The sequence below is a fragment of the Vanellus vanellus genome, assembly GCF_965231255.1.
Source record: "Vanellus vanellus genome assembly, chromosome: 8".
In the NCBI taxonomy this organism is placed as follows: domain Eukaryota; kingdom Metazoa; phylum Chordata; class Aves; order Charadriiformes; family Charadriidae; genus Vanellus; species Vanellus vanellus.
The window spans coordinates 9,015,652-9,041,346 of NC_138913.1; the positions used below are offsets into that span (position 1 = coordinate 9,015,652).

At 43.5% G+C, this 25,695-nt stretch overlaps 1 protein-coding gene across 1 annotated transcript in view; it reads left to right on the forward strand.

The window, feature by feature from the left end:
- Positions 1-979: 979 nt before the first annotated feature.
- The window catches only part of LOC309675043 (calcium-activated potassium channel subunit beta-2), a gene marked incomplete at its 3' end in the record, with an annotated part of 152,353 nt that continues 127,637 nt past the window's right edge, over positions 980-25,695 (forward strand). The window contains exon 1 of the mRNA XM_082487247.1: positions 980-1,035. Coding sequence (XP_082343373.1) covers positions 998-1,035 — 38 coding nt within the window. The 5' untranslated portion in view covers positions 980-997. The remainder of the gene's footprint in view (positions 1,036-25,695) is intronic.

Sequence of the window (25,695 nt, forward strand, 5' to 3'; positions counted from 1 at the left end):
CATCCATCGGTCTTCCTTTCTGACTAACATTTGGCAAAATATAACTGTCAAAACTTTTTAATTCAAACCAAATTGTTTATTATTTGTTCCAAGCCACATATTAAACGTCAGTGACAAAAGTTTCCATACAGCCTTTGTGGGCACACACGCAAAGCTGCCCTGTGACCGACACCGAGGAACAGCCCTGGAGCTTGGAGCAGCTCAAATCCGCCGAGGCAAGGGTGTGAAAGCACAGCTGGGCCCAGCAGCTCCTGCTGCTGCAGTAAATCCCACGCTGCCCCTCCGCACGTCCCTCGAGCCTTACAGTCTTTGGAGGTGAAATCATGAGCTCTCCTTCTTAATGCAGGGTTTTGTTTGGGTTTTTTTTTGGCACTAAAAACCCCTCTGAGGCAAGGACAGTTTGGCATATTTTCCCTGTCAGCCCATCAAGCTCTTAAAAAATTAAGTTATTAATCATCTAAACATTTACCTCCGCTGCACTAAGCCTTTCTGGCCAGAAAGTCCCATAGATGGTTATTTCAAATATGACTCTGCTTCCATTGAAAAGTTCTGAATTAAAAAAAAATCTGAAGTATGGACAAATGCACCTTGTGGTAATTACTGCCTAGCACATTACTCTTAAAGCAGTCAGCTGAGCTTCTAGTTTATGTTTCACTAATTTGCTCACTTGGTCCAAAAAAAACAGCCACTAACCCCACACTCATCACACAGTTTATCTGAGGTCTACACATACAGCAAAGCATTGCTTGCGAGGAGGAAGAGAAGTTTGCAGCAAAATTGTTTTGTAACAGATGTATCAATGGAAAAAGTTAGTAACTGGGAGTGTTCTCTCTTTCCCTGTCTCACAGTTGCTATTAGTACTGGTCTTTAGGGTGTAGCTTTCCTCTTGGGCTTCTGTGTTTGTTTTACACATTGCTTTCCTGTTCCTTTTGGTCAGGAGCCTTTTTACGATCGGGCAAGATAATACCGAGCAGCAGCACGGAGTCTGCAGGACAAAATGAGCCTTTGCTTAAAATATCCAAGAGACAAATGGAGGTAAGTAGAAAACAAATGGATTAAGCTGTTTGGGCTGGGGAATTGTTGTCAGTTTGTTAATTCGGAAGTTACTAAAAACTAGTATGTTGGATTTGTTTTGTTTTGTTTTTTCCCCCTATTTGACTGCAATGTTACAAATTTAACTCAAGTCCAGCATGGACATATACTGAAGTTGTAATTGCGTTCGGGCCTTTGGTAGGGATTACAGAGTCTGTTCGGACAGAAATCCTTTAAGCAGGGTTTCCTAGGCCTTCATGTCAGACCTTAAACATATTTTACCTCCTCCTTTTTCCCCATCTTGCAAAGCGTTTCTGTATTTCTGATTCCCTGTGCACACTGTACCTAATCAGAGAGTTTATCCTGTTCCTATTATCTTCCTGTATTTCATATATATTACAGAGGTTGTATTTGCTCAGCTGTATTGAATCCTATTATAAAAGCAGGGTGCAGAGGGCAGTTTCTGGATGCACAATGAATCTCTGTAACTAATAAAATGTAGCACCTGCTCTGCTGGAAGTATCAATGTGAAGCCAAAGTTGACAGGGTAAGTGATCCCACTTCATAATCCTGTAATGTTGATACAATTTGGTGCTACCGCATAAGAGAGTTACTCAGAGCTAAGCCGGACTTTGAGATAAATTGGAAATGGTGTCTTTAAAGGAAAACCATTCAGTACAGGATTTGATGACATGCAGATCTTTTACTCACAGGGTGTCATATCTGGCAGTTAGGTGGATGAAAATAGTCTTGTTTATTGTGTTGTACAAAGGTGGCGAGTATTCAGTTTAGAGAAGAAATGGGTGCATGTCCAAACAAGACTCCATGTGTGCATCAAGAACAGGCAATAAAAGACTAAATATTCTTGACACCCCTTCTTTCTGTTTTCTAAATTTTCTGTTAAGTATCTTGAAATTTACTAAGTTTGAGGTTTTTTTCTGTGCTGTTCAGGGAATTCTGATATCAAACCATAAGTCACATTAGTTTTGCATGCACACCTATGGTATGTTTTTGGTCTCCAGCTGCATTATCACGGGTTTTAGAGCCAGATTTCCAGACTCAACCACCGAAAAAGAAATCACTGTTAGTTACTGTTTGCAGAACATTCAATCTTATGTCTATTTAAAAGTTTTCTAGGAAAATATTGATAGCAAACAATTGCAGGTCAGAGACCACAAAGTTAGTTCTTATATGAAATACAATGAACATTTTCCCAAAATATTTGGTCGAATCTACAAACTTTTTAGATTAGTTTCTTCTTGTGTTCACAGAGACCCTACCCCATGCTCCCTCACGTTATGAAGCAACAAAAATCAGAGTTGCATTTTGGTGCGTGAAAGATATGTAACTTACGAGAGGCTGTAAGCTCTGCAAGGGAATTAGAGAGGAACAGCCTTGAACTCAGTACATATGAATTGTCTTTCTGTTGGTCACATTACCTCTGGCTTCCCCCGTTCTCCTCCTGCCTGACCTCCTCTCCCATGTACACCCAGATCTCCTTGGGGCTAGGGACCTTCCCTGACAGGGTGTTCATACAGTGCTTGCAAGTGTCTTGCTCTTACTTAGCAGTATAGCACAGATAATAAATCAGATGTGCTGGCTTTATTCATCCCTTTCCATAGCAAAAGGTTCACTAAAGTTGATGGAAGTTTTTACACGGCAGTACCAGACCTCGAAGTATGACTGTCAGTTCATCGGTTTCATGGAAACACTGAGTTAAACTGCATTTATGTTGGCAAATCCATGCCCAGACAGCTGAGTCACTGTGCGCAAAGCAGCAGCTATGGCTCCTTTGAACATTTGCTTTTCTAAAGTACATACTTCCACCAAGGCCTCCAATGTGCTTCTTGCTGCAGATGTTTGCTTTTCATACACTGCACTGGGACAGAAATGGAGGCTGTCACACTTCCAAGCTATCAGACTAGTAACAAGGGAAGAGAGAGTAAGTCCTGCCTCAGGAACAAACCCAGAAGACAGGCCTGGGTTATGTTGATAACCTTGAACCACTGATACAGACAAAGAAACAGGGATGTAGGATCATTATTAACCTGTATAGTTATTTTCACAGCCTGATTTTAAACTCATATCAGTGAGTATTGCTACTGGCTTTTCAGTTTCTCTTTTTGCACAGCTTGAAGTGCTGCCCACAGCCCGTGTAAAATCTGAAGGGGCAGGTTTGGGATGTGTGGAAATAGCCTGCTGCAGTCATCAAAGCCACATCGAGGTACTCGGGGTGAAGTAGGACCAGCCACCCCTTCTCTCATGAACTCTCAGCTAAAGCACAGACCTTGGATTTCTGCTGTGAGTGGTTCATACTCACAAGTCCCTCTGCTCCACACGTTTTGCCCTGAGTTATTCTAGCTGGATTTCTAAAATCAAAAGGCAGAATCATGCTAATTGTAGAAGCAGAGGCTAAGAAAAATAACATACAAAGAAGAGTACACAAAACAATATCTACTTGTAAAATAAAAATGTGATGGGAGTCAGTGGAGAATAAAGAAAAAAGAAACACTAGAGTAGCCAACCAGAAAAAAAAAAAACAACTAGCATAATACTTGATAGTCACAGGAAGATCAAAAATAAAATAAAACTACTTTGAAACCTCTCAACTGGAATACACTGCAGAAGAGCTGACTGGTCCCAAAGCAAGCTGTCAGAATGGCATAGTGAAGTCAGCAGGCAAATTTGAGCAGGAGATATCTTAAAACCAGGGGAAAAATATTCCTATAAGTAACATCTGAAATGTCAGAAAGTAAAAAACTTTCACAAGAAAAACATTGGTAACAGGCAAAAACTGAATTTGAAAATATTCCATCCAGTTGTCTACTACCACTGCTGGATATTTGACAGCCATTTAAAATTGTTTCTCAAGCTCATTTTAAAAAAAAAAAAAAAAAAGTTCGCTTTCCCATCCCATCAATTAGAGAAAAAACATCACATCTCTTTATGTTGAGAGTTAGCTGATGAATGTCATGTCATATATCACTGCCTCTGCATCTGACAGGAATCAAAGCAGAGATTCTGAAAGGCAAGTGTCTTTGAACTGCGAATTAAGTGTTATCTGAATACAAAGAAAGTGTTTCAGTTGTTTCTTAACGAAATTTCTGCATTTATCTAAAAGTTTTTTTCTGCCACCTTATTTCCTGGACAGTATGAAGCTATGTTGAAACCAGCAGTAAACTATTCCTCTCTGCTTATAGTGTGATGTTTAAAAAAGTGGAAAAAATGTCAAGTGTTTCTTGCATATCCAAAGCTTCTGGTGATTTATTGAGAAATACTGGCAAAGGTAACCCTCTGATAGATATTTTAGTTCTTCTGGATACATGTGCAGACATTAAAAAGCATCTGTAAAAGTTCTGAGTGTGAGAGTAGGATTTTAGCTCAATTTCTCTGCCAATAGGAATTCCTCCTCTTAATTTCTTCTTCCTCAACTCTCTTTTTGGGCCCTTATTCTGAGAGGGATTTAAAACATCCAGACAAAAGCTGCACTCAACCAAATCTACTCAAACAAGAGCAATTACTAATCAGGAGGATAAGTCATAGGGAGAAAAAAGTAAAAAATGGTAGGCCAGCAATTCGGCATTGTCTCCAATTCCATCACATTCAAGTACTTTGGATAAGGTTCAAAAAAAAGCCAAAAAAAACCCCCAGCAAAACGAAAACCAAACAAACATCAAACACCCAGACACCAGTGCAACCCCTCAGAGCCTCAAGTCTTTGGACTTGCATCCTTCTCTAATTTTAATGCTTCTTAAATGAGGTCAAAAAGTGAAACTGTAGGAGTCCTGGGTTAGGAAGCAAGTAATATATATGTGTCTACTTTGCTGGGCACAGGGAGTTTTGATCTGCCAGAGAAGAGGTTGTTTTGTATGCTCAACATCAGGCTATAACTTGCAAATTAAGAAGCTTCAGGCCAGGAAAATATTGGAATATGAGGCTATGAAGAAAGTCCAACTGATACCCTTTTTACTTCGTGGGTGGCAGAGCACTGGCACAGTCTGCCCAGAGAGGTGGTGGAGTCTCCTTCTCTGGAGTTATTCAAAACCCACCTAGATGCGTTCCTGTCCAACCTGCTGTAGGTGACCCTGCTTTGGCAGGGGGGTTGGACTAGATGATCTCCAGAGGTCCCTCCCAACCCCTACCATTCTATAATTCTGCAATATAGAGCGCTGCTGGTAAGTCAGGAACTGATGGCAAAACCGGCAGTACCTGATACAAGTTTTATACTGTTACTCTCTATCACTGGAATCATGGATTTTCCCAGTGTTGAGCAGAGCGCATTCAGAATTATTTTTAAAAATTTTAATATTCTCTGATTTATAGTCCATGAACTGAAGAAGGGAATACAAGCTTTGTGCTAGCTCTTCAGTGTATAAAACAGCGTAAGTTCAAGAGGGTTGATTCTCATTTTCCTTAAAGCTACTTTAAACAGTTTTACGCGTACAGGCTGAATAAAAATGAGTCAGGCCTATTAACTAGTTTACAATTGCTCCTTTCCATTTGGAAAAAAGTGTTTAAAACACATTATAAATCGTACAATCCAGGAACTGCATGAACAGTAACGTTCAAGAGTCAATTGCTCTTCATCAGTAAATGAGAGGGCATTCAGAGACACCGCCACACAGCAGAGCCTGGGATTAGCTCTGAATTGCCTCTTCTGTGAAAACCTCTTCCCGCTGTTTTCTCTTATCCATTTCCAAACATTCTTCCTTTCCACCCACTTGCAGTCTCTACAAGAGTGTTTAGGAGTTCAGCTAATTTGACTGGGATTAAAATGTGGACACGTGATATTAAAAAAAAAAAAATAATCTAACATGCCTATGGTATGTTTACATATTTCTGTTCCTCTAGCACTGACTAGTTTGAACACTACGAGGTTGCCAGCTTGATAGCACCGGTAGGATGCTAGGTTGCAGGAAGCAATCTGGTGCCATTCCCAGTAGGTGCTGAGGAGAAGTAACTGGACCTGAAGTGTGGCAGAGGCTTGGCAAGGAACATGTGGCAACCTTCTCCTCATGACTGCAGCACTGAGCCTGGGGGTGGGCTCTTTTGGGAGTAATTTTGATCCCCTCTGTAAAAAATGTGCTCAGGTGAAAAGTAGAAAAAAAAAAAAGAAGAGGAGGATGTACCAAACAGAATTCAGTCCATTTTAGCTTGTTTTGGGTAGCAAAGAAAGGGCTGAGTAGTCTCAGTGAAATTACAGCATACTACATGAAAGCTTCTCTCTATGTGCCTGGGAAATAGTGAAACGGTGAAAGAAACACAAAAGCGAGATTAACTTTCCTGTAAAAATCTGGAATTTTGTAGTTTGGGAGACACTGAGGACAGTTTAAAAGAGTGCAGATGGGGAGTATAAAGGGTTATGGCCATGCTTCATCACTGTACAGACTATATAGTCCCGGTATGTAATTAAAGCAAGCAGCCAGAGGGACAGCAACATCCTCTGGTAAGATGTGTGCTTTCTGGCCTGTGTCAGTTGGAAGCGAACGCTCCCATCCCTGTCACGCTGCAGCCTCTCTTGGAGAATTGTAGGCTAATCATATTCGTTACAATTAAGGTTTAACAGCAACTGCGTAAGTACATTAGACCAAAAATCCCATCTAGCCAAAATTCATCCATGCAGATTACCAATAACAATCTTACAGGCAAAAATTTGGCATCTATCTCCCATTTTCCAGTGCTGAGATCTGCGTGTCCCCAAAGGATCAGCATGTTTCCTTGAAGCATTAGTAAACCACTCAGATACTTCAGCAGTGGTTGCGTTACAGATCAGATTAACCTCATAGAGAGAAGCTATTAGCTGAACAGTTGCATTTTTCATGAAGCATATCTTTTACCTTTTACCTAATTGTGGGTAATTCTGGAATCTCCATCACTGATGATTTTTGAAAACAGGTTAGACAAACCAGAGGGAAGTGGTGCAGGTAAAGCTGAACCTGCCATGGGGCAAGAGGTGGACCAGGTGACCTTAAAGGGGCCTTCCAGTATCCATTTTCTGTGATTTCTCTAATTTAATGCTTCTGTTTCACTTACTAGACAGCTGGTCCTGTATTAGTTAACAAATAACAGAAGCAGTGCAGGATGGCTTAGATAAGGCCAGTTTGGAGTGTTTGCTTTCATTTTATGAGCAGTTATCCAGCTCTGGAGGAGAGCTAACAGGCTATGTGCACAGACTGGCTGTGCGTGTGTTTTCAGACAACTGAAAAGCCAAAATCTTTCCCAGCAAAAGAAAGGTTGTGCATGCAAACACTAACCACTTTACAGCTTTGTAGAAAATACCCGGTTGCCTATGTTAGTCTGTGATACTGTTTGAGTGACATGTATTCCCCTACTGTATTCGGATTGTTATTACAATATTAACTTTTAAGTGGACTTCATCTGGATGTTTGGAGGCAGAAGTTCTAAAAACTAGAATAAAAAATGTCAGATTCTGACTTTATCCTCCAGCTGAGCCCTGAGAACTTTGATCTCTTATGAAAGGCTGATATCAGCATGTTCGAGCATAACCCACTTTAATGCATTTATCCCTGAATTTCCAACAATATCCTGGCCCTGCCTGTTTGCAGTCTACTGGAGACACCAGTATCAGGTGGATGGGCCATTTGGAAAAGATGCAGCACTTGTCTGTGTGTTACTGGTAGCACTGGGGAAAAGGAGCAAAAGCTTTGCCATGCTGGAGAGGTAACACCACCGATTCTGCTCTTGCCCGTGATGGGTGAAATCAGTCGGAGCAGCAGGTCCCACTGACTTCAGTAGGAGAGGAATGGTTCCTTTCAAAGGCTGTCCCTCAGCAGAACAATTAAGCCATAAAGCAGGGATTTAGTTTGTCCAAGCCTGGTTGCTTTCCTTGTACCCCAGACACACACTTAGGGCCCTACTTTCCCCGCTCTGTCCCAGGGACATGCAAACAGCAGCCTGTGCACCCTCTCCTCCTCCAAAGCCTAGCTTCAAGTTGGAGCGCTGCTGCCCACTGGCCTGAGCTTGGCTACCAGCTCTGCAGACTCAGGAGACAAAATTTCAGATGAACCCAGACTGATGGTTTGGTTGTTGATTGGATTTTTTTTAATATTTTCTTCTATGTCTAAATTTTGTTCCATCTGATATACAAAAGGTTTGATTTGCATTTTCGGTATTTGTTTTTAAAATCTGAATCAGATGGAAATTCAAAACAAAGTTTGAACCTCTGAGTAAATTACATCTTGCAGAACTAGCCCTTCGGTGCCCTGCTCAAGTGACGGCCAAGTGAATACCACAAAATCACCAGAAAGACAAAGTTGAGGTCCACCCTGCTACAGAAGACCAACCATACACTTCCAGTCTATCCTGGGGTGCAGCTACACCACAGCCAGAGGCACCAGCTTCAAACCAGGTAGCTCAGGAGGGCACCAGCGTCTTCACATCATGCTACAGCTTTGGTTTTTACCCAGCTTACCAGACTGAACTTCATGCTGCTGCAATACCTAGCCTCAAACCCACAGAAGCTGGTCAGCTAAACAAATGAAGATCCAAAATGTTTGATATTTCCCAGTGCACTGACAGAATAGCCAGACATTTTGGGGACATATCTGCCATGGCTCCAGGCCTAGTTCTGCAAGTGCAGTTAGTGCTGCACTCCAGGTACTCTAAAGCTACTGTGTTCCAGCCCTGAGTGCATTAGACATCCCAATTTGGTATTCCTTTTTGCAGATGTGCTATTCTTTTTGGCAGACATAAAACAGGTTTCAGTTTCCCTGAACACTGTCTATTACATATGCATTTAATACGTTCAGGAGGTTTGTTAAGAGATTGAAAGACCTGGATTCAGAGCTGTCTGTCACAAAGCAAACAATCTTGAAAATATGCGTGTATTTGAGCAAGAAGAGCCAAGTCCTCATCTGGCAAGGGAACTTTCATCTTCCCACAACAGTCTGTCTTCAAATTTACAGTGTCAGTTGTACACACGGGCAACTTAAAGATTTATCTGAGTCAGAAAATACCAGGATTTTAGTTCTTTCACTGCTAAGAAATACGTACAGCTGCTCCCATTATTTCAGAGGGGTTTGTTTGTTGTTGATTTTTGAAAATCATCTCCTCATCTCTTTTTAAAATAAATTTTTTGAAAGGCTCTTATTTTTGGAGCTTAGGAGTCATAATGAATTAAAACCTGTGAATGCAATTCAGTTCAGAATCACGTGTTGAGTCATGAGTGCCTCTCAAGTATGTGCAGGAGTCGAATCACATCCACGTAAGGGGATTGGCAGTAGCTTTGGAAATAACTGTCCTCTCCCAGTTTGCCCTCATGAGCCATACCTCCAGCTCACTTTTTTTAATAAGAGCAAATAAACATTTTGTCTGCAAGCATCAGATATTGTCTCAGTAACCGTCCCTGTATCAGTGTGCTGCTTCATAGGATGGGAAGGAAGGCTCTGAAATATGTTTTGTGGTCTGAGTGTGTCTTACATTCTTAAGATTCATGGCACGACTAGAAGATCCTTTTCTCTCTCTCTCTCATCTACTACCCAACACCAAACAAAGCCAAACAAGTGGTTCCGTGTCATCCATCACATATCTGCTCTTTCATCATATCTGTGCCGCATTTTCAAAATCAATGCTAATATCTTGTCAGTTATCATTAAACTGTTTTTCATTGCTCAAGCTGATGAGGTGATCAGAACCAAACCATTGCAAGTGCTGCTGGCTCAGCCATGTGCACAGAAACACACTGCCTTCCCGGGAGCCCTGGTTCCCCGGCCCCAGCCGCTGGCTGATGCTCCCTCTGTTACACCCTCAGCTCTGTCACTGAGCTCCTGCTCACTTTAAAGGGTTCGCTTTGCCTCCTGGAGCATATTTCTGACTCGCCCTTTGCCTCCTTTTACCCATTTGCAGTATATGCTTGTGCCACATAACTGCATGAGCGGTACTGCCCCAGGGAACCAGCGAGGGACTGCTTCAAGCTGTGATCTTTGCAGTCTTATCACCAAGCCAGATAGACACATGCCTGGGTTCCCCCCCACCCCATATTAATAAGGTACACCTTATTATGTGGTTTTTAGGCCACAAGTACAACAGCCCCTGGCACAACTCCGGTACAACCATCAATCCTAATCTAACAGTAAAGCAGCGCTCAGGCAGGACAGGTTTTCAGGTTTTGGTGGCCCCTCTTGTGTTTCCAGGTTCTGGTAAGGAAAAGGTGTTGAAAAAAACACTTGAAACAATTTATAATCTACTTTTGTGGATTCAGATAGGTCAGATAAACATCTGAGCACATTTGATGAGGAAAACAAACTACCATTCTGAACAGCTGGAGGTTTAGCCATCCCCAGAGCAAAGTCCATCAAACCTAGAGATGTGGCAAACTGCCAGACAGCTGCATGTGTGTCATTTTGATGGTCACACAGGAATGCCCTCGGGGCAGGAGGGGATTAACAATAACTCTCTGAAACCCCGGGTGCCTCATATTTGAGCTTCCCGTGGCAGTATATTTCTTCTTCCATTTTCACTTTGCTCTTAAAGCTTCACTCTTCATTTAAACCCTCTAAGGAAACTCCTTGCAAGATAGATGTACATTACCCTTTCAGGAGAAAAAGAACCTCTTTCAAAAAAATACAGACAGAAATCTATTTAGTAATGCCCCTCATGTATATATCTCTCTCTCATCTTCCCTAAATATTAGTTCAGAAAACAGCTTTCATTTATAGCAATTTCATTGCCATAATACAGATAGCATGGATTATTTCTATAGTGATGCTCTAATGCTAATTTGCAGGAGTGGAAGGCAATTTGCTATCCTAACGAATTACTTTTGTCCTTGGGTGAAACAGACAGTGAAGACAGTGCCCCTGGTTAATTGGAAACACTAGATAGATAACCATAATGTTCTATATGTGAAGTCCAGTGTTGGAGATGTTATTAACATTCAATTTAACTCCTACAAAATTAAAACTAAAGCTTTATACTCATTTCCAAGCAGAAACCTCCTTGGAAAAAGCTTGATGTGGTGTTTTGAAAGATGTCAAGAGACCACCTCTTCATAATGACCAGGGAGATATGGATCCAGATAATGATGCCTGGGTATTTATGTGAATGATTCTTCTCAGAGCTGCCCGTCACAGCTAACTATATACAATACACATCGAGCTTATAAAATCATAAACACACTTCACTTACTCTGAAAATGGATGGAATGAGCCCTAAAACCAAGTCCAGCAGTCTAACATAAGGTTTAAGACCCATTGTGTGAAATACAAGATTTGGTGGACTTAACTCCTTAACTACAGTTAAAAACACTTATGAACTCTTAGTGTACAGCCCCGCTTGCTGATGGTAATACACACAATACAGCAGCCAGTCTATATACTATTTCTACATCCCCCTCCTCCTTCTCTAAAGGAGGGGTTTAGGGTTAAAGTAATGGATGTAAAAGATTTCATTTCAGTCATCAGGTCTGATACAGGTACAGGGCATGATCACTATGGTTCAGATTCCGTACCTGGGGATTATTCCCGTTCATTCCAGCCCTCACTGGTGTCTGTGAAGATGACGACAAATATCCCATCTCAAAATAGCTTGCAAGTACATCCCAGGCCGGGCAGTAACACTGCCTTACACTAAGTCATGAAGCTAGAGGTGCTTAGACAGAGCTGATAGACCTTGAGTCTGATCATCCTTGACTGCCAGAAGGAAGGTAAAATTTCAAAAAAGACTCCCGTAGAGTTTGAGAAGTGAGTTTATCTTCAAACCATGGTGTGACAAGAATACCATTCAGCCAGTCTGTACAAAGATTAATCATGAGGGGCACTTGGTCACAGGACCAGAGGCATGGAGACAGAAAAACTGTATCACTCACAGCTTTGCCAAGGCTTGAAGTACAACTTTCATGGAATCATAGAATGTTTTGAATTGGAAGGGACCGGTAAATGTTATCTAGTCCAACTGCCCTGCAATGAACAGGGACATCTTCAACTAGATCAGGTTGCTCAGAGCCCTGTCCAGCCTGACCTTGAATGTTTCCAGGGATGGGGCATCTGCCACCTCTCTGGGCAACCTGTTCCAGTGTTTCACCACCCTCATTATAACACATTTCTTCCTCATATCTAGTCTGAATCTACTCTTTTTCAGTTTAAAACCATTACTCCTTGTCCTATCTCTACAGGCCCTATTAAAAAGTCTGTCTGCATCTTTCCTATAAGCCCCCTTTAAGTATTGAAAGGCTGCAATAAGGTCTCCCTGGAGTCTTCTCTTTCCAGCTGAACAACCCAAACTCCGCCTGTCCTCAGCTTTGCTTGTCATGCTCTCATCAGGACCAAACTCTTCTCTGCCTGTGAACTGTAGAGCCTGACGAGCAGCACAGCGTGCAGATCTAGACTGAAGTCTGAAAGTAGCCAACATATATGCAGGAACTGTTGTACCCACAGCTGAGTTCAGTACAAATATGACTTGTTGGGGACAAAAAGCGATTAGCATCTAACAACTGGCTCTTGGTAGAGTCACCTTCAGACTAGTCAGGCACAGTCCTACTTAATCTGCCTGCGTTTCCAGAGCACTGATCACCATGTATCTTTGCATCATGGCCATCCATCACACCACCAGTTTCTCATCTAAATACTGCCAACAGCACTGTGAGTAGCCCAGCGCTGACACTCCCTCCTTCTCCCTCTGCATCTCATTATTTAAGTTGCTCCTGGCAAAGAAAAGGAAAGTGGCTGTGTCCACAGCAGCATTAGCCGAACTGTCAGCTTAATCAATGCTGATCCTTCCCCCCTCACACCCATTTCTCTGCTGCTCCTTTTTGAGGCAGCAGAAGAGCCCTGTAAATTCACCACTGTGCCCAGTCATTCAAAAATACTGCTCATTTTCCAGAAAGCTTTTGGTACCCTGTCTGCCTCCAGCTCCACATGCTATGTCCCCCTCGGCCACGCAAGGGCCCCCAAGCAGAGCCATTGGTAGGGCTCCCAGAGCCCACACTTATCCCCGGTCAGCAGGAGCATCTCTGGCAGCAGACGGGCAGAGCAAGGAGCCCTTCTACTCTCTCCAGGTTAATCATCACAGGGGAGACAGGATTACAATGGCACTAAAGGCAGAGCAGGTCACCAGAAAGACTGGGTGCTTTGGGACAGAACTTTCTGCAAACAAAGAAACTTGTTGAAAGTTTTTCCAAAACCTTGGAATCTGGGATGTTTGTAAATAGTCCTTAATCTCATCCGTTCCAACAAAACTGTGCTTTTTCAGTTTGGAAAGGAGCAGGCAAAGCTGCACTGGCAATGCAGCTCTATTCAGTTCCTGGGCCATTACAATGCAGTCTGTAGAGGGGAACACAGCTGCAGACAATACTTCCTAATGCAAACTGCAGAGGATGCAGGGTGAGGTGATCCTCCTGGACTCCAGGTGCCCCATTAAGTCAGGCAGAACTGGCAGGCAGACAGATGTGTGGGTACAGAGCAGCAGCTGCCACTGTTGACTTTCACTATCCTCAGGACTTCAGTAGGGCAGGGAATAAAATTAGCCTCTCCACTTTGTCTAGCTCCTCACCACATTGCCTCAGCAGCATCCCCTTGCTTTTTCATAACAGAGTTGTCAGCAACCATTTATAGAAGCATTTTGTTTGGTATTTGTGTTTGTGTAGGGTTTCATATCTTTTTAAAGACAGTTCTCAGAAGTGGAGAATTAATTTTTTTCCCTCCTCAGTTCACCAGCCTGACACACCAATTCATGATGTGCCTTGTTTGATATAGTACACCAGTCAGCTAGAACTAGATTTCACATAACAAAGCATTAATAATGTAATTGGAGAGGGTGCATCATAGCATAGATAGATGCTCTTGGAAAACCAGTATTCCAAAAAGTTTCAGCATCCATAATCCTCCCTCTCCATCTTGCGTCTTGCAAGTTTGGTGTGTGGGAGTTTGCACACCCTCGTCTCTCTCACCATGCCTGTACCACTTGTCACCTCATTGCAATTGTCAACCCACTGTCAAGATCACTCTCCCCTGTTGTGATCTGACATTCCCTAGAGTTGTCTGGAAGGGGAAATCTTGAGTGCAGTTGATCTGCCCCAGCATCATTCAGCCACGGGACCTGAAGAGGCAGCCCAGGCCACTTGCTTTGCCTCCTGGTCTCCTCCATCCAGCACATCTGAATCACAGCCAAGGTACAGCATGTGCCAGGGACAGAAGCAATCACGCTCTGGGGCTCAGCACACTCAAACATTGTCTTCCCTGCAATTCGTCCCATCACAACATAGACATGGCCTCACAGTATAGATGTGTTCATTGTACTGATAATAGTAGGGTTGTTACCTATAAGCTTTCTCTCTTCCACTGTGGTACCATGTGCTTCTCTGACACTATCTTCTTTGCAAAATAGTCAAGGAAAATTTAAGTACTATGTTGTTGCACACAGGTTTCCTTAAGACTTTGAGGGTCAGAGAAAGAAAGGTTTGTTCCTTTCCTCCCATGATAGGATAACAACCTCCAAGCAGCACTGCCGTACTAACGGGTTACTGCGTTTCAGGAGGAGCAATTCCATCTGGTCGATATTCCCAGCCATGTGGCTGCAGAGAGCTATTTGTTTAGCATCTCTAGATCACACAGCGATACGAACCTAATCAACTCTCTGTCTCAATTTTCAAATCTCATTGAAAAGCATATCTTGTCTCCCTTGTCAGTACTGCTTAATTTTCCTCTTCCACTAAGCTATTATTTAATTCCCTGGCAGTAGCTAACACTCACAGGCAACATAGTTCATAGGACTGACCTGGGGGCACAGTCCAGAGCTGTAGGACTCTGACCCTAACAGTCCCACAAGCTTGGGCAAAGCACTGTGTCCCAGTTTCCCCATCTTTGACATAGGAGTAATGTTTCTGCTGCCAAGGGATGCTGGAGTGATTATACTGTAGAAATACTCAATGCTAAACACTTCTACCAGTCAATTTATCATGTTTATAGAGTAATGGCTTGCAGGAATAAGAGGCTTGAGAACAGCCCTATACTAGGAGGGTTGAGCTACAGTACAGGAGATCTAACCTCTGTTCCTGGCTCTTACACAGGTTACAGGAGAAATGCTAGGCAACGTTTGGGCTTCAAACCTCCGCCTTTAGAATGGGAAATACAACCATTCCCTCTTTGGAGGCTAAATCATTCTTTTATTTGTGAGTTTGCAAAGATACCAGTTACTGTCACTTTTTAAGTGAATTGCTATGCATACAGTTCTAGTATGGATTCAGTTTATAAATAAAGGACAAGAAGGAATAACTGCAGCTAGCAGAGGCTTTGCAACACTCAGTCAATGTCTGTTTTCTTGTATTTAATGAAATCTTGCACACCAGAATTAATGCAATGAGGGAAATGGCTCTCACAGCCAATGCTGACTTTGCTAGTCATTCATGACATTGAGCAAGACAGCTATTACTTGTGCTCCTTTCACTGAAAATAAGGAAAGCACCATCAGACCTAATGCCTACTAAAAAAACCAAACAGATTGCTTACAGTCTGGAAAACAAACTGACACGCTTTGTGGATTTTCCTGTTAGCAGAGTTTCCAGACAAGCATCACTACCACAGTTCAAACAGTTAAAGTAGTGCCATGCCTGATCTCTCACAGAAGTTTTGAAAGACCATGCATAATTCCAACAGGTATAATTAATGTCAAGTGGTGTGTGCAGGCAGAGTCCATTCCCTGCCTCCCATTGCCCTGCCCACCTGCTGCCCACCAGCTGCTCCTCCACGGCTGCCCTGACGTGCCTCTGAAACTCCTCTCCAAATGCTCTCCTTCTTTCAGTGTTTCCTGAGGACATGCTCAAACAGCTCATCTGCTTTTTACGCAATTAATGGACTCCGTGAAGCATCTGGTGAGCGGAGCTCTGTAGCAGCTCACACCCTGTGGCACGTGTATGCTTCTGGCCTTATGGTCAGTAGCTGACCAACTGGTGGAAATCACATTCTGTGGAGTTAGACTGACACACACCAGCTGGCTAGTTGCCTTTATCAATTTTCATAGGTCTTGATCTCATACACACTCATATTGATTTATTAGCATCAGCAAAGTTAGTCCCAGACCTGGCCTCTCTGTAGACCAGGACCTAGGCCTGCACAGAACGTGCTTTTTTTTTGCAATTACGAAACTTCCTCTGCTGAGAAAATCTTCCTGCAGCCCTCTTCATCCTCCCTCTAGACCAATGGTTTAGACTTAGATTACAGAAGGGCTTTTTTTTTTCTCTGATAGATTAAGAATAGCTGCAGTAGCAGAGATGCTCATTTGAGGATACCAGCTAGGTGCTGGCACTGTAGGTACAGTGGTAAGAAAAACTGCCTTGGGGGACATAGTTGGACAAGAAGATGGGATTGAGCCATCTCTCATCTCCCAGGAAAATACAACCAGTCACAGAGCTCAGGTTTTTTTAGGCAGTGGAGCTAATCGGGGAGTGGGAATCAAAGCCTCATCCTACCAGTTTTATCCTTTTGAATGTTGGGAACAGACATAAGTCCTTCCTTGCATTATATGCTGCTCTCAAGAGCAAGACAGTGGGCTCCCAATGGCGCTGCTCAAGTAGGAGAGCAAGCAACAGTCTCAGGCCTACTTGTACGTTCCTGTTTTTTCGAAAGCATTCCAGCTGCACAGAGCCTTCTTCATGAGTACTAACAATAAACTTGTCTGCTGACATGCTTTAATTGCTATGCTAGTCCTGTTATCCGGCTCGGCTCCACATGCCACTTCCCGCTGGAATATCAGGTTTTGATTAAGGAACGAGGAGTTTGTAGATCTGCATGATGTTGCTGCTCGTTGCATAAGAGCGAGGAGAATTGCACCTTCTCCTTCAGTCATCACACCTCAGTGCTTGAGAGTGACCCCACCACCGTCAGCCTGCCCCAGGGGCCCTCTGTGGCCAAAAGCCCCATGTGGAGGTGGCGAGAAGCTGCCAAAACTACCCAGAGGAGATCAGCTAATGATTCAGCAATGCTGCAGCAATGAGAAATGTTCCCTGCTTATTTGGGGGTGGTGGCCAGCACGTTATGAACCAGCAAGTGAAAATACAATCACCATTACGAGCACTGACATCTAAAGGCACTACCTTTCAGCTTGCCAAGCACGGGGTGAGCTGTGATGAATTAGCTTGCTAGCTTGATGGTGGCAGGGCACAGTGAAAATACTAAGTTCCCACATTACCTGTGTTGCAAAAAAGCTTCTGTACAAAGCATAACCACAGCGTGTGTATGTTGAAGGTAATGGGAGATGAAGGAAAGAAAAACAGGGTGAAAGCAAGCAACTGGTTATGAGGAAAGCAGGAAAAGCAAGTTGTCCCTGTGGCAGGGCAGTGATGAGGGACTTGTCACATGTGAAAATTACTTCCATTCTCCTTTTTCTCCAGTTACATCTCTATTTTCTGTTTGCCTGTTTTATTCCAGGACTCTCTAAAACGTATTTATACATTTGTCAAAGGCCCTGTGCAAATGGAATATGAACATAAACAGCACCTCCTAGATACCAGTGTTACAGCACTGGAACTTGCCACCAGCCACAGCAGGAAAACCTTGGGTGAAGAGGAAAGGCAGTAGGATGTGGCACCCAGCTGAGGCCCTGTCTTCAGGGATGTTTCTGTCCTTAGTGTTGTTCTGTCTGTGCTAGGACTAGGCCTACCTGAAAATAAGATCAATAGAAAGAGCTGGAAAAGCATGTCTGCACACAAAAAGCTGGTTTGCTCTAACTTGTGTTGGTTTACAGATACATTACCCATCTGTCCTATGCAGAGCCCTTCCACCAGCTCAGCTTTTGCCATAGCCCCACTGCAGGAGCTGTGCAGCTCAGGAATGGCGCAGCCCACAGGATTAGAGGATGAACCCACCTTTGGCCCAAGCAGTGACAGGCACAGGCAATATAAAGTCTCCATGTATTCGTCAGCTCTCCCAGTAAATGGACTGAGTTTCTCTCTTCCACTCTTATCCCCTGTCTCATTCCCCCAGCAGAGAAGTAGTACAGGTCTATTTAGAGGGCCAGTGGCATATGGCCATCTCATCCCCTTGTTGAAATATTTGAGAATGTCCTGGTTTGAGGTAAAACAGAACCAATTTTGTTCAGTAACTTCGCTTCTTAGCTGGGCCTCTTCTAACAACTGAAATTAACTGCGACAGACCTCTATCCTTGGCCAGAAACTAACTACAATCTTAAACCTCATTCATGTGCCCCAGCCCCTTGTGAAGGGATGGACTGACCAGAGTCTCCTCAGATGTCCTTATCCTCCCCTAATTCCACCCATTTGCTCAGAGCTTCCCCTCCTAAACCCAGGGTGAAAATGAGTGTCTCTCTATGGCAGACACCGAAAGCAAGCTGAGCTTAATGGCGACATTAATAAGGAAATTAAGACTAATCGGAGGAAGTGTTGTTACCTCCATATATAGCATTATACTAAATTGCTGCACTATTTCTAGCATCCGTATTTTCTCATGCATGCTTAAATACCAAAGCCAGTTCAGAGCCATAGTAATGACAAAAGGCTATAGAGGACAAATCTCTTTCTTAGCTTATATAACTGCTAAAGTTAGAGAATTGACTTAATTTGAACATAAAAGTAGTTTCATGAGAGGAAAATATCAGGCTTAAAGAACTGTAAAAACTTTCAGAAAAAGGTGTCTGGAAAAACAGCTGGAAGAAGCAGCCAGCTGAGCTCCAGTGAGCAGCGAGGGGAGCTTCTTCTAATGACTAACCATGTCAGCATCGATGGCAGATTGTCCCTTCCTCGACCAAGTCAGGATCAGATGACGTGCCCAGCCCCCACAAAAGTTTTAACTATATTATATCAAGATCTACAGACACACCCAAAAAAACCTTTACTTGGAAAAAGCTCTACCTTATAGTGAGAGGGATTATTCAGTGATAAGGCAGTGATTTCTTCCATGGAGAGATCCCTTCCACGGGGCAGAGCTGCATACAGTTTTTTTCTAAGGGAACTTGCCCCTGAAGATCCTGGGGCTGCCTTGGGGCAGTGGCAGAGGCACGCAGGAGAAGAAGTGGGACACAGCAGAGGTTCTGGGGGAAGCAGGCAGGGAGAGGGGTACGGGCAGGTGGGGGGAGCAGGTGTTGCCAATAGGGAGCCTCTGGTTTAACAAGATAAGGAGGCATACCTCCAAGTAAAAAGTGGCTGACCTTCCCCCTTCCCCTACCTGCTGGGAGGGCCAGTGATCAGGAGGATTCCCCCAAGAAATCACTTTTGGTTAATCTGGTGGGTCTGAATACGGAAGAGAGGAACAGTCCTGAGATGCAGGAAGGTTGGGTCCATCCTGATTTCATCCCCAAATCCTCTGTGACACTAGGAAAATGGCAACCTCTCCCTGAGCCCCAGAGTTCTGCGGGTGCTCACAGGGACCCCGACAGCACCTCTCTTGACCCCTCACTGCCCCAACTGCAGGCTCCTCGGGGCAGGGGCTGTCCCCTACAGCTTGCCGCCGTGCTGCCATCTCTGGCCCAGGGCCTCTAGGTGCTGCTATACTACCAGCAATGGATTTCCCGGCAGGAAGAAAGGGAAAGCGATGGCAGTAACTTCCTTATGTTGCAGGAGGAAGCTGCAGCAGTTCTGGATCACCAGAAAGAAGTGCTTTTTTTTTTTTTTTTAAGCATCTTATTCATTCTTGTGTAAACATTCTTGTGCCCAGCACACAGGGAAAGGCTATCCATCCGTGTTTCCTGCAGGGATTGCAGCAGAGGGAATAAGCCTGAGCAGTGCATTCTGCATCCCATTTTGTCTAAGTGACAGCTGTACTTTAGCTTTTCACACAAAGAAAAAATAAGAGGTTAAACTGAGCTAATGGCATTGTCATGATAGGGGTTAACCCTGTTAGGTCAAGTACAAGAACACAAGTGATTTGTCATGGAGAACAGTAATGCACATGGGGCTGATGCTTGAAGGTGAGGCTTAAAGCTTCAGGCATTAACAAATAAACATTTTGGCTAATTAGATACTGATCGCTATCACAAAGCATGTCATGACCACCTTAAGCTTACCACAATGTGCTAACCAGCGATGGAAAATTAGAACATTTACCAGGAAGCGCATTAGTTGCTTCTCCTCTAGGAACTTTACTCAGACATTTAGCATATCTGTGAGTCTCATCCTGCTGTTCCCGTAATGAGTGACAAATATTCCCTCATTTCCCGAGGGCAACCTCACAGTTTTCCTCTTCACTTGCCATACTATGATTTTCACCTTGCATTAAGTAAAGTGTTGTTCCTCCTTCCCTGATTCCCCAAGGAATGTAAATTTATGGTATTCATTACCTGGCTGATCCCATGCCAGCTGGGACAACCAATGAAGGTAATTTTGTCTCACCACCAGTAGAGAGATGCTGTATTAACAATGTCTTCTTTCTGTGTCCCATGCTGTGCAGGATATACTATGAATTCTTTGTGGCCAGATAAAGCCTTAATACCATCCCACAAATTGCTGTAAGCACTGAATCAGTAAATAACAGATCTGCCTGTCCGTGGGTAATGAGAACTGACAAAGTTCATGCGAGATCCCTGACAGCACACGTATACATATAAAGGGTTTATTACTATACATACTGCAGAGAGAAAGGAGCAAGTAGATTGTATATCCTGTAAGTTTACTCTGGTTCAGCTGGTTCATGGAGCCTCTCTGAAAGTGCCCACAGGAGACAGCATTTTCTTTGAAATATTAATCCCAGTTTAGTGAAAGCATGATCAAGCACAAACCTTGGAGAATGGCTCTTTAATTTTTCCACCTGGGAAACCTCCTCTCAACAAGTGCATTTAATGCCTAGATGTGATCTCTGGTGGCTGTTGCATGCTGATCTGTGAGGATTGCATGATGCTGCTCATGGAATGAGGAGGTCTCAGATATGCATTGAGAATTAGATGGATGGCAGAGAGCAGTGGTGGGGTGCAGCAATGGGAGCAATTGGAAGGTGCTCTTCTGCAGTATAGTCCAACCTAGGTGATCCTAGGAGATGTAAGAGGCATATACCTAAGGGAAGGAAAAGCCTGATAACCTTTGTGTGTTTAGTTGCCACCACTTCATCGTACAGAAAATAGTCACTGACAGGAACCACACAGACACTTGTCAGCTGCAGCAATGCCCAGGCAATCCAACAGGGAAGAGCAGCGGGAATATCGAACTGTGGATAGGAGGTCCTGGGCAGATACAGACAGCAGCACCACAGGGAGACAAACCCACAAAGGAACGGGTCCTACCCACCGCTCTGCAATGTCAAACCACATCCCAAACAAGAAATAGTGCTTGAGAAACAGCAGGGAGCCGGAGTACTGTACTACCTATACCACTTACCTGACAATGGGGTAGACAGATTCCCTGCACCTGCTAGAGAACTGAGACGTACCGATTCTCATCTCTCTCTAACATGTGTGTTAATGTTTGCTCCATGTCACTTATGCAGTTGTGACAAAAGCTAAACTCTGAGAACAGGTCCCCGCGTGCACTCTCGATGCAGCCTGTGGTCCATGCTTGGACACGGGGAGCCTTGCTGAAACATAGCTGCTGACTATTCCCACCGCCTGAGCACTACTGCCACAGCGGGCTGAGCCTTCAATTTTGAGGGGTTCCCTCACAAAAGTGCATTTTGCAGCACTTTCACTCCAGCCTATTTCAGAGCCATGCTGTTAACCCGCCTTTGCCAGTGCCCTTCATTCCTGTGCTGTTCCAAACAGCCTGTGGCAAACTTCCCACTTGTGTGAATACACAGCCTCCAGGCAAAACCCTCAGCAAAGTGCAGCTTCCCCAGCGCTAAGCAGGGAAAGGAATTTGGGGAATCCAGTCCTGATGCCAGAGGTATTAATGCCTGCAGAGACATAAGCCCCCCACAACATCCTGCTGTCCCTAGATGGGCATTGCTGCAGGGACAGACCCAGCTGCCACCGCTGCCCAGACACAAGGCAGGTCCTGAAGAATAGATGGGCAGGCTTTCAAAAGGTTATGTTGTGCTGAATCAATTTTGACTTCTTATCTACTAGCCAAATCCTCACACTTCACCCTGCGTACACATGCACACATCGTGGCTTCCTTGCATTGGGAGTTGGAACGTTATTTCTGATTTTCATGGTATTTGTTGATATGGCTACAGGCATTTGGGTTTTGATTGAAGAGGAGAGAAGGCAGTATATGCTTTTCGGTACTGAAGTATGCATGTGTCTGTGTGTGTTCTGTGTCTAAGGCAGTGTTACTGACTTCTGGTATTTTTTTTCTGGAAAAGTATGGGTACAAAACTCTGTCTTCTTCAGCACTATAGGCATCATCTCTTGCAGTACCTCCTGTAATTAGGTTTTATGTTAGAGCTCAGAGTCCATTTTCTGTGTCAGACGATGCATCAGCAAATTTTAGCTAAAGATTGAGGATTGGTATCTGTGGGAATCGAGACAATTTATAGCAGAAACACAGAATTTATTTTTCACTGAATTATATCTTAACAAATATCAGTGGGTGGGATAATTACTTGCTAGATGAAATATACTTTTTTAATCATATCTTTTGTTCCAAAACACCATTTGTGGTATTTTCTCCATGGGTTGATTTTTTAATGACACCTTCCAAGCTGAGAAACTATGGCTTTTCCCTTTGAGCCTTTAACATGGATGAAGTGCTGTTTGTGATTACTAACTCAGACCGACTGTAAGCTGCCCTAAAATACAGAGATAATTATCTGCTTTTGTTGCAGCAGATGCTCTTCCAAGACCTCCTGTAACTCTGCGTTACTTGTGGCCAAAGATAGCCATGAGCTTCATCATGCTCTCGGAGGTGAGGGCTGTTCAGCAAGCCAAGGCTTTCTTCCTCCAAGTGTCCGTGGCATCCCACCACCTTACACTGATGGCTGAGAACTGGCATCATGAGCAAAGCAGAACCGGCTCATAGCTGAGTGCAGCTTCACTGTAGCCGGAAAACACTTCCAGTTAGAAGAACAGTCACTACTAAAAATGGATTCAGGTCAGCTTTTTCAATGCCTTCTCTCAGGCAGGGTATTCAGTGAGTTGTCCTAGGCTCTGACTGCAATTTCCTGCCCAGTGTGGACAGGCTGTTGCCTTAATCGAGAGTCCCCTAATGTCAGACATGTCACAGCTGTCTTTCTGGCCCCTTTCCTCTCTGCATTCTCATCTCAGCTTTACTTTCTGTTTAGTTGATCCTTAAAATCCTTCTCAACATAAAAATCTAACAGTTGCCACCATGACAGGGTGACGTCTATGTCCATCTTAGTCAGAGGCAGCTGCATCTAGCTTCCTCCCCCCCTTTCCCCTCTCTACAACCGATTGTATAGCCTCACACAACATACAGGTTCAGTTCAGAAGAACTAGGGGAAAAAGGTCAAATACACATCAGTCATTATTACTGTAGGTGGGACATATATTATAAGACAAACTCCTAATTTTCTGAGCCAGAGATCATATTTAGCCCTGGAAGGAACCTTCACTGTGGACCTGGAGGAGACTGAGTTATCCACTACAGATATTTTAGGCTCTCGGAGGCTGTTCAGGATCCGGCATTAAGTGTGCTTGCTGGCCTAGTCTACTAACACTGGCCTAAAACAGACACCATGCCACCTCTGAGTCACAGACATTTTCTGTCAAATCTCTGAGATTCAAACATACATAACATTGGGGCTGATTATGCTTCAGCATATTTTCTAACAAATTATATCTTAGAAATAAAGCACTAAACAAATGGGAATTATAATGAAACAAGACAACAGTGATAATACCATTGTATGTATTCGGAGTAATGATGAGGCTAGATCAGATAATGAAGGTGTAAAATGGATAAACATTGGCATCTCTAATATCCATAATAAATTTTAGGACATTGACAAGACTGCAAGATACCAACAAATAAAAGTTCATAACACTAACAACAACAGCCTCATAGAAAAAACAATATTTAGAATGTTAGTCATTGAAGGAAAGTGTCCCAAAATGCAGAAACCACAACAGGACCACATAAAATGAGCTTGTCCTCAGCTTCTTGGCTTACACTGTATCTCACATAGCACCTTTTACTCTTTGAGTTTCATCCTCACACGTGCGATGGGTGTGACCACTGCTAATGATAAGAGTGACTCTACCTGACAGGCAGGAAGCTTTGTTATAACAAAACATTTTATGCTGCTTAAGAGTCACCATGTTTATAATGAGAGGGAGAAAGGAAAAAGATACCCTGTGCCAGAGTCACGGGAAAGGATCTGAAGCGCTGTCTATGGGGATGGCATTGCTGCTGGCTTGCGCAGGGTCACTTTGCCCTCTCTCGCCCATCATGTGTCCTGCGATGGAAGCAGCAGAGGTGAGAGTGAGCAGCAAGTTAGACATGACCATGGTGTTAGGGCAGAAAACTGCAGTGTGGGCTCTTCAGGGTGGCAGCCTCGCAGGGCTCTCATAGCTGCTCCCCCCTCTACTGCTGTGCTGCTCAGATCACACTTCAAGTCGACCGGATTCAAAGAAAAAGAGATAGATATGTCTTTCTTAACCAACCAGTCCTCACTTCAGAGTTCAAAAATTAAAACCAACAAATCTGCTGCGGTCCAACAGGCCCAAATTTAGCAATATATTGTAATAAGCTATAACAGCTCTGCAGGGTCCCTCTGGATGTCACTGGGGATAAAGAGCAGAGGAGCGAAACCAGATATCTGTCAGCATTAGCAGACTAATAACAATGTCTCACAGAAGGTAGGGCTGTGACTTATCCTTCTCCTTCAGAGTTTCCTCCTCGTTTTACAGCTAGGGAACCAAGGCACAGCAACAGTGTTTGTAAAAGAGATTCCTTTCACCATAAGATCATTGTCTGGTAACAGCTGCCCCTGTGAGAGGCACTTGCACTGCAGCCCAGCTTAATGCCGTGAAACCAGACCCAGCCGCAGAGATGCTTCATCAGCCCCACTCCTCCTCAAAGAGCAGTCGAAATATACTGTGCTGTCACATTGAGCTTAGCTTTGCAGCAGATATGGTACGTTTGCAAGTGACAGCCATTCCTGCCATATATTGAAATTAATTTCTCAGACAAATATCTGCTTTATCGAGAATGAAAATGAGCAACAGACACATCAACACAAGCACAAGTGTGTGGCCAGCAGGACAGCAACAACATTTGTGATAAAGCAGCCTTTCCCATTGTTCCCTTCCCCCATATGATAATTTTGTTATAGTGCCATTTTTCCAAGACAACTAAGTGCACATATTTTTCTCTTTACAGTTGACTGCTGCAGAGTAGCTATCCTTGAGAAAATTAGTTTTTATCATTTTAATCGTCTAATCTTCATAAACCTTTTAACGCAAAAACAAAAACTACTTAACGCACAGCAAGATAATTAATATTGAAAATAGACTCTGCAGGGGAACTGTAGTACCTGCTGCCTTGCATTAAACTCCCAGAATAATGAATTAGCTAGGAGCTTTAAGTAAGTTTGTAAGAACAATATAAACAGTACTAACACAGATGCTACTTCCATTTGCTTTAGATATATCACATCAAGGGGCTACTTCATATACTGATAGCCCAGCATTAAGAATAACTTCACCAGCGTCTCTACTGAAATCTTAGTGACTCTTAAAAGAAAAATCTTTCATTTTCAAAAATATCACCTTAAAGTTGACAGCAAAAAATGCAATGGTTTATCCTGGCCTGGAAGAGGAGAATTTGCCTTTTCCCCTTACCCCACCAAGTCACAACTGAGTGAGGGAAGG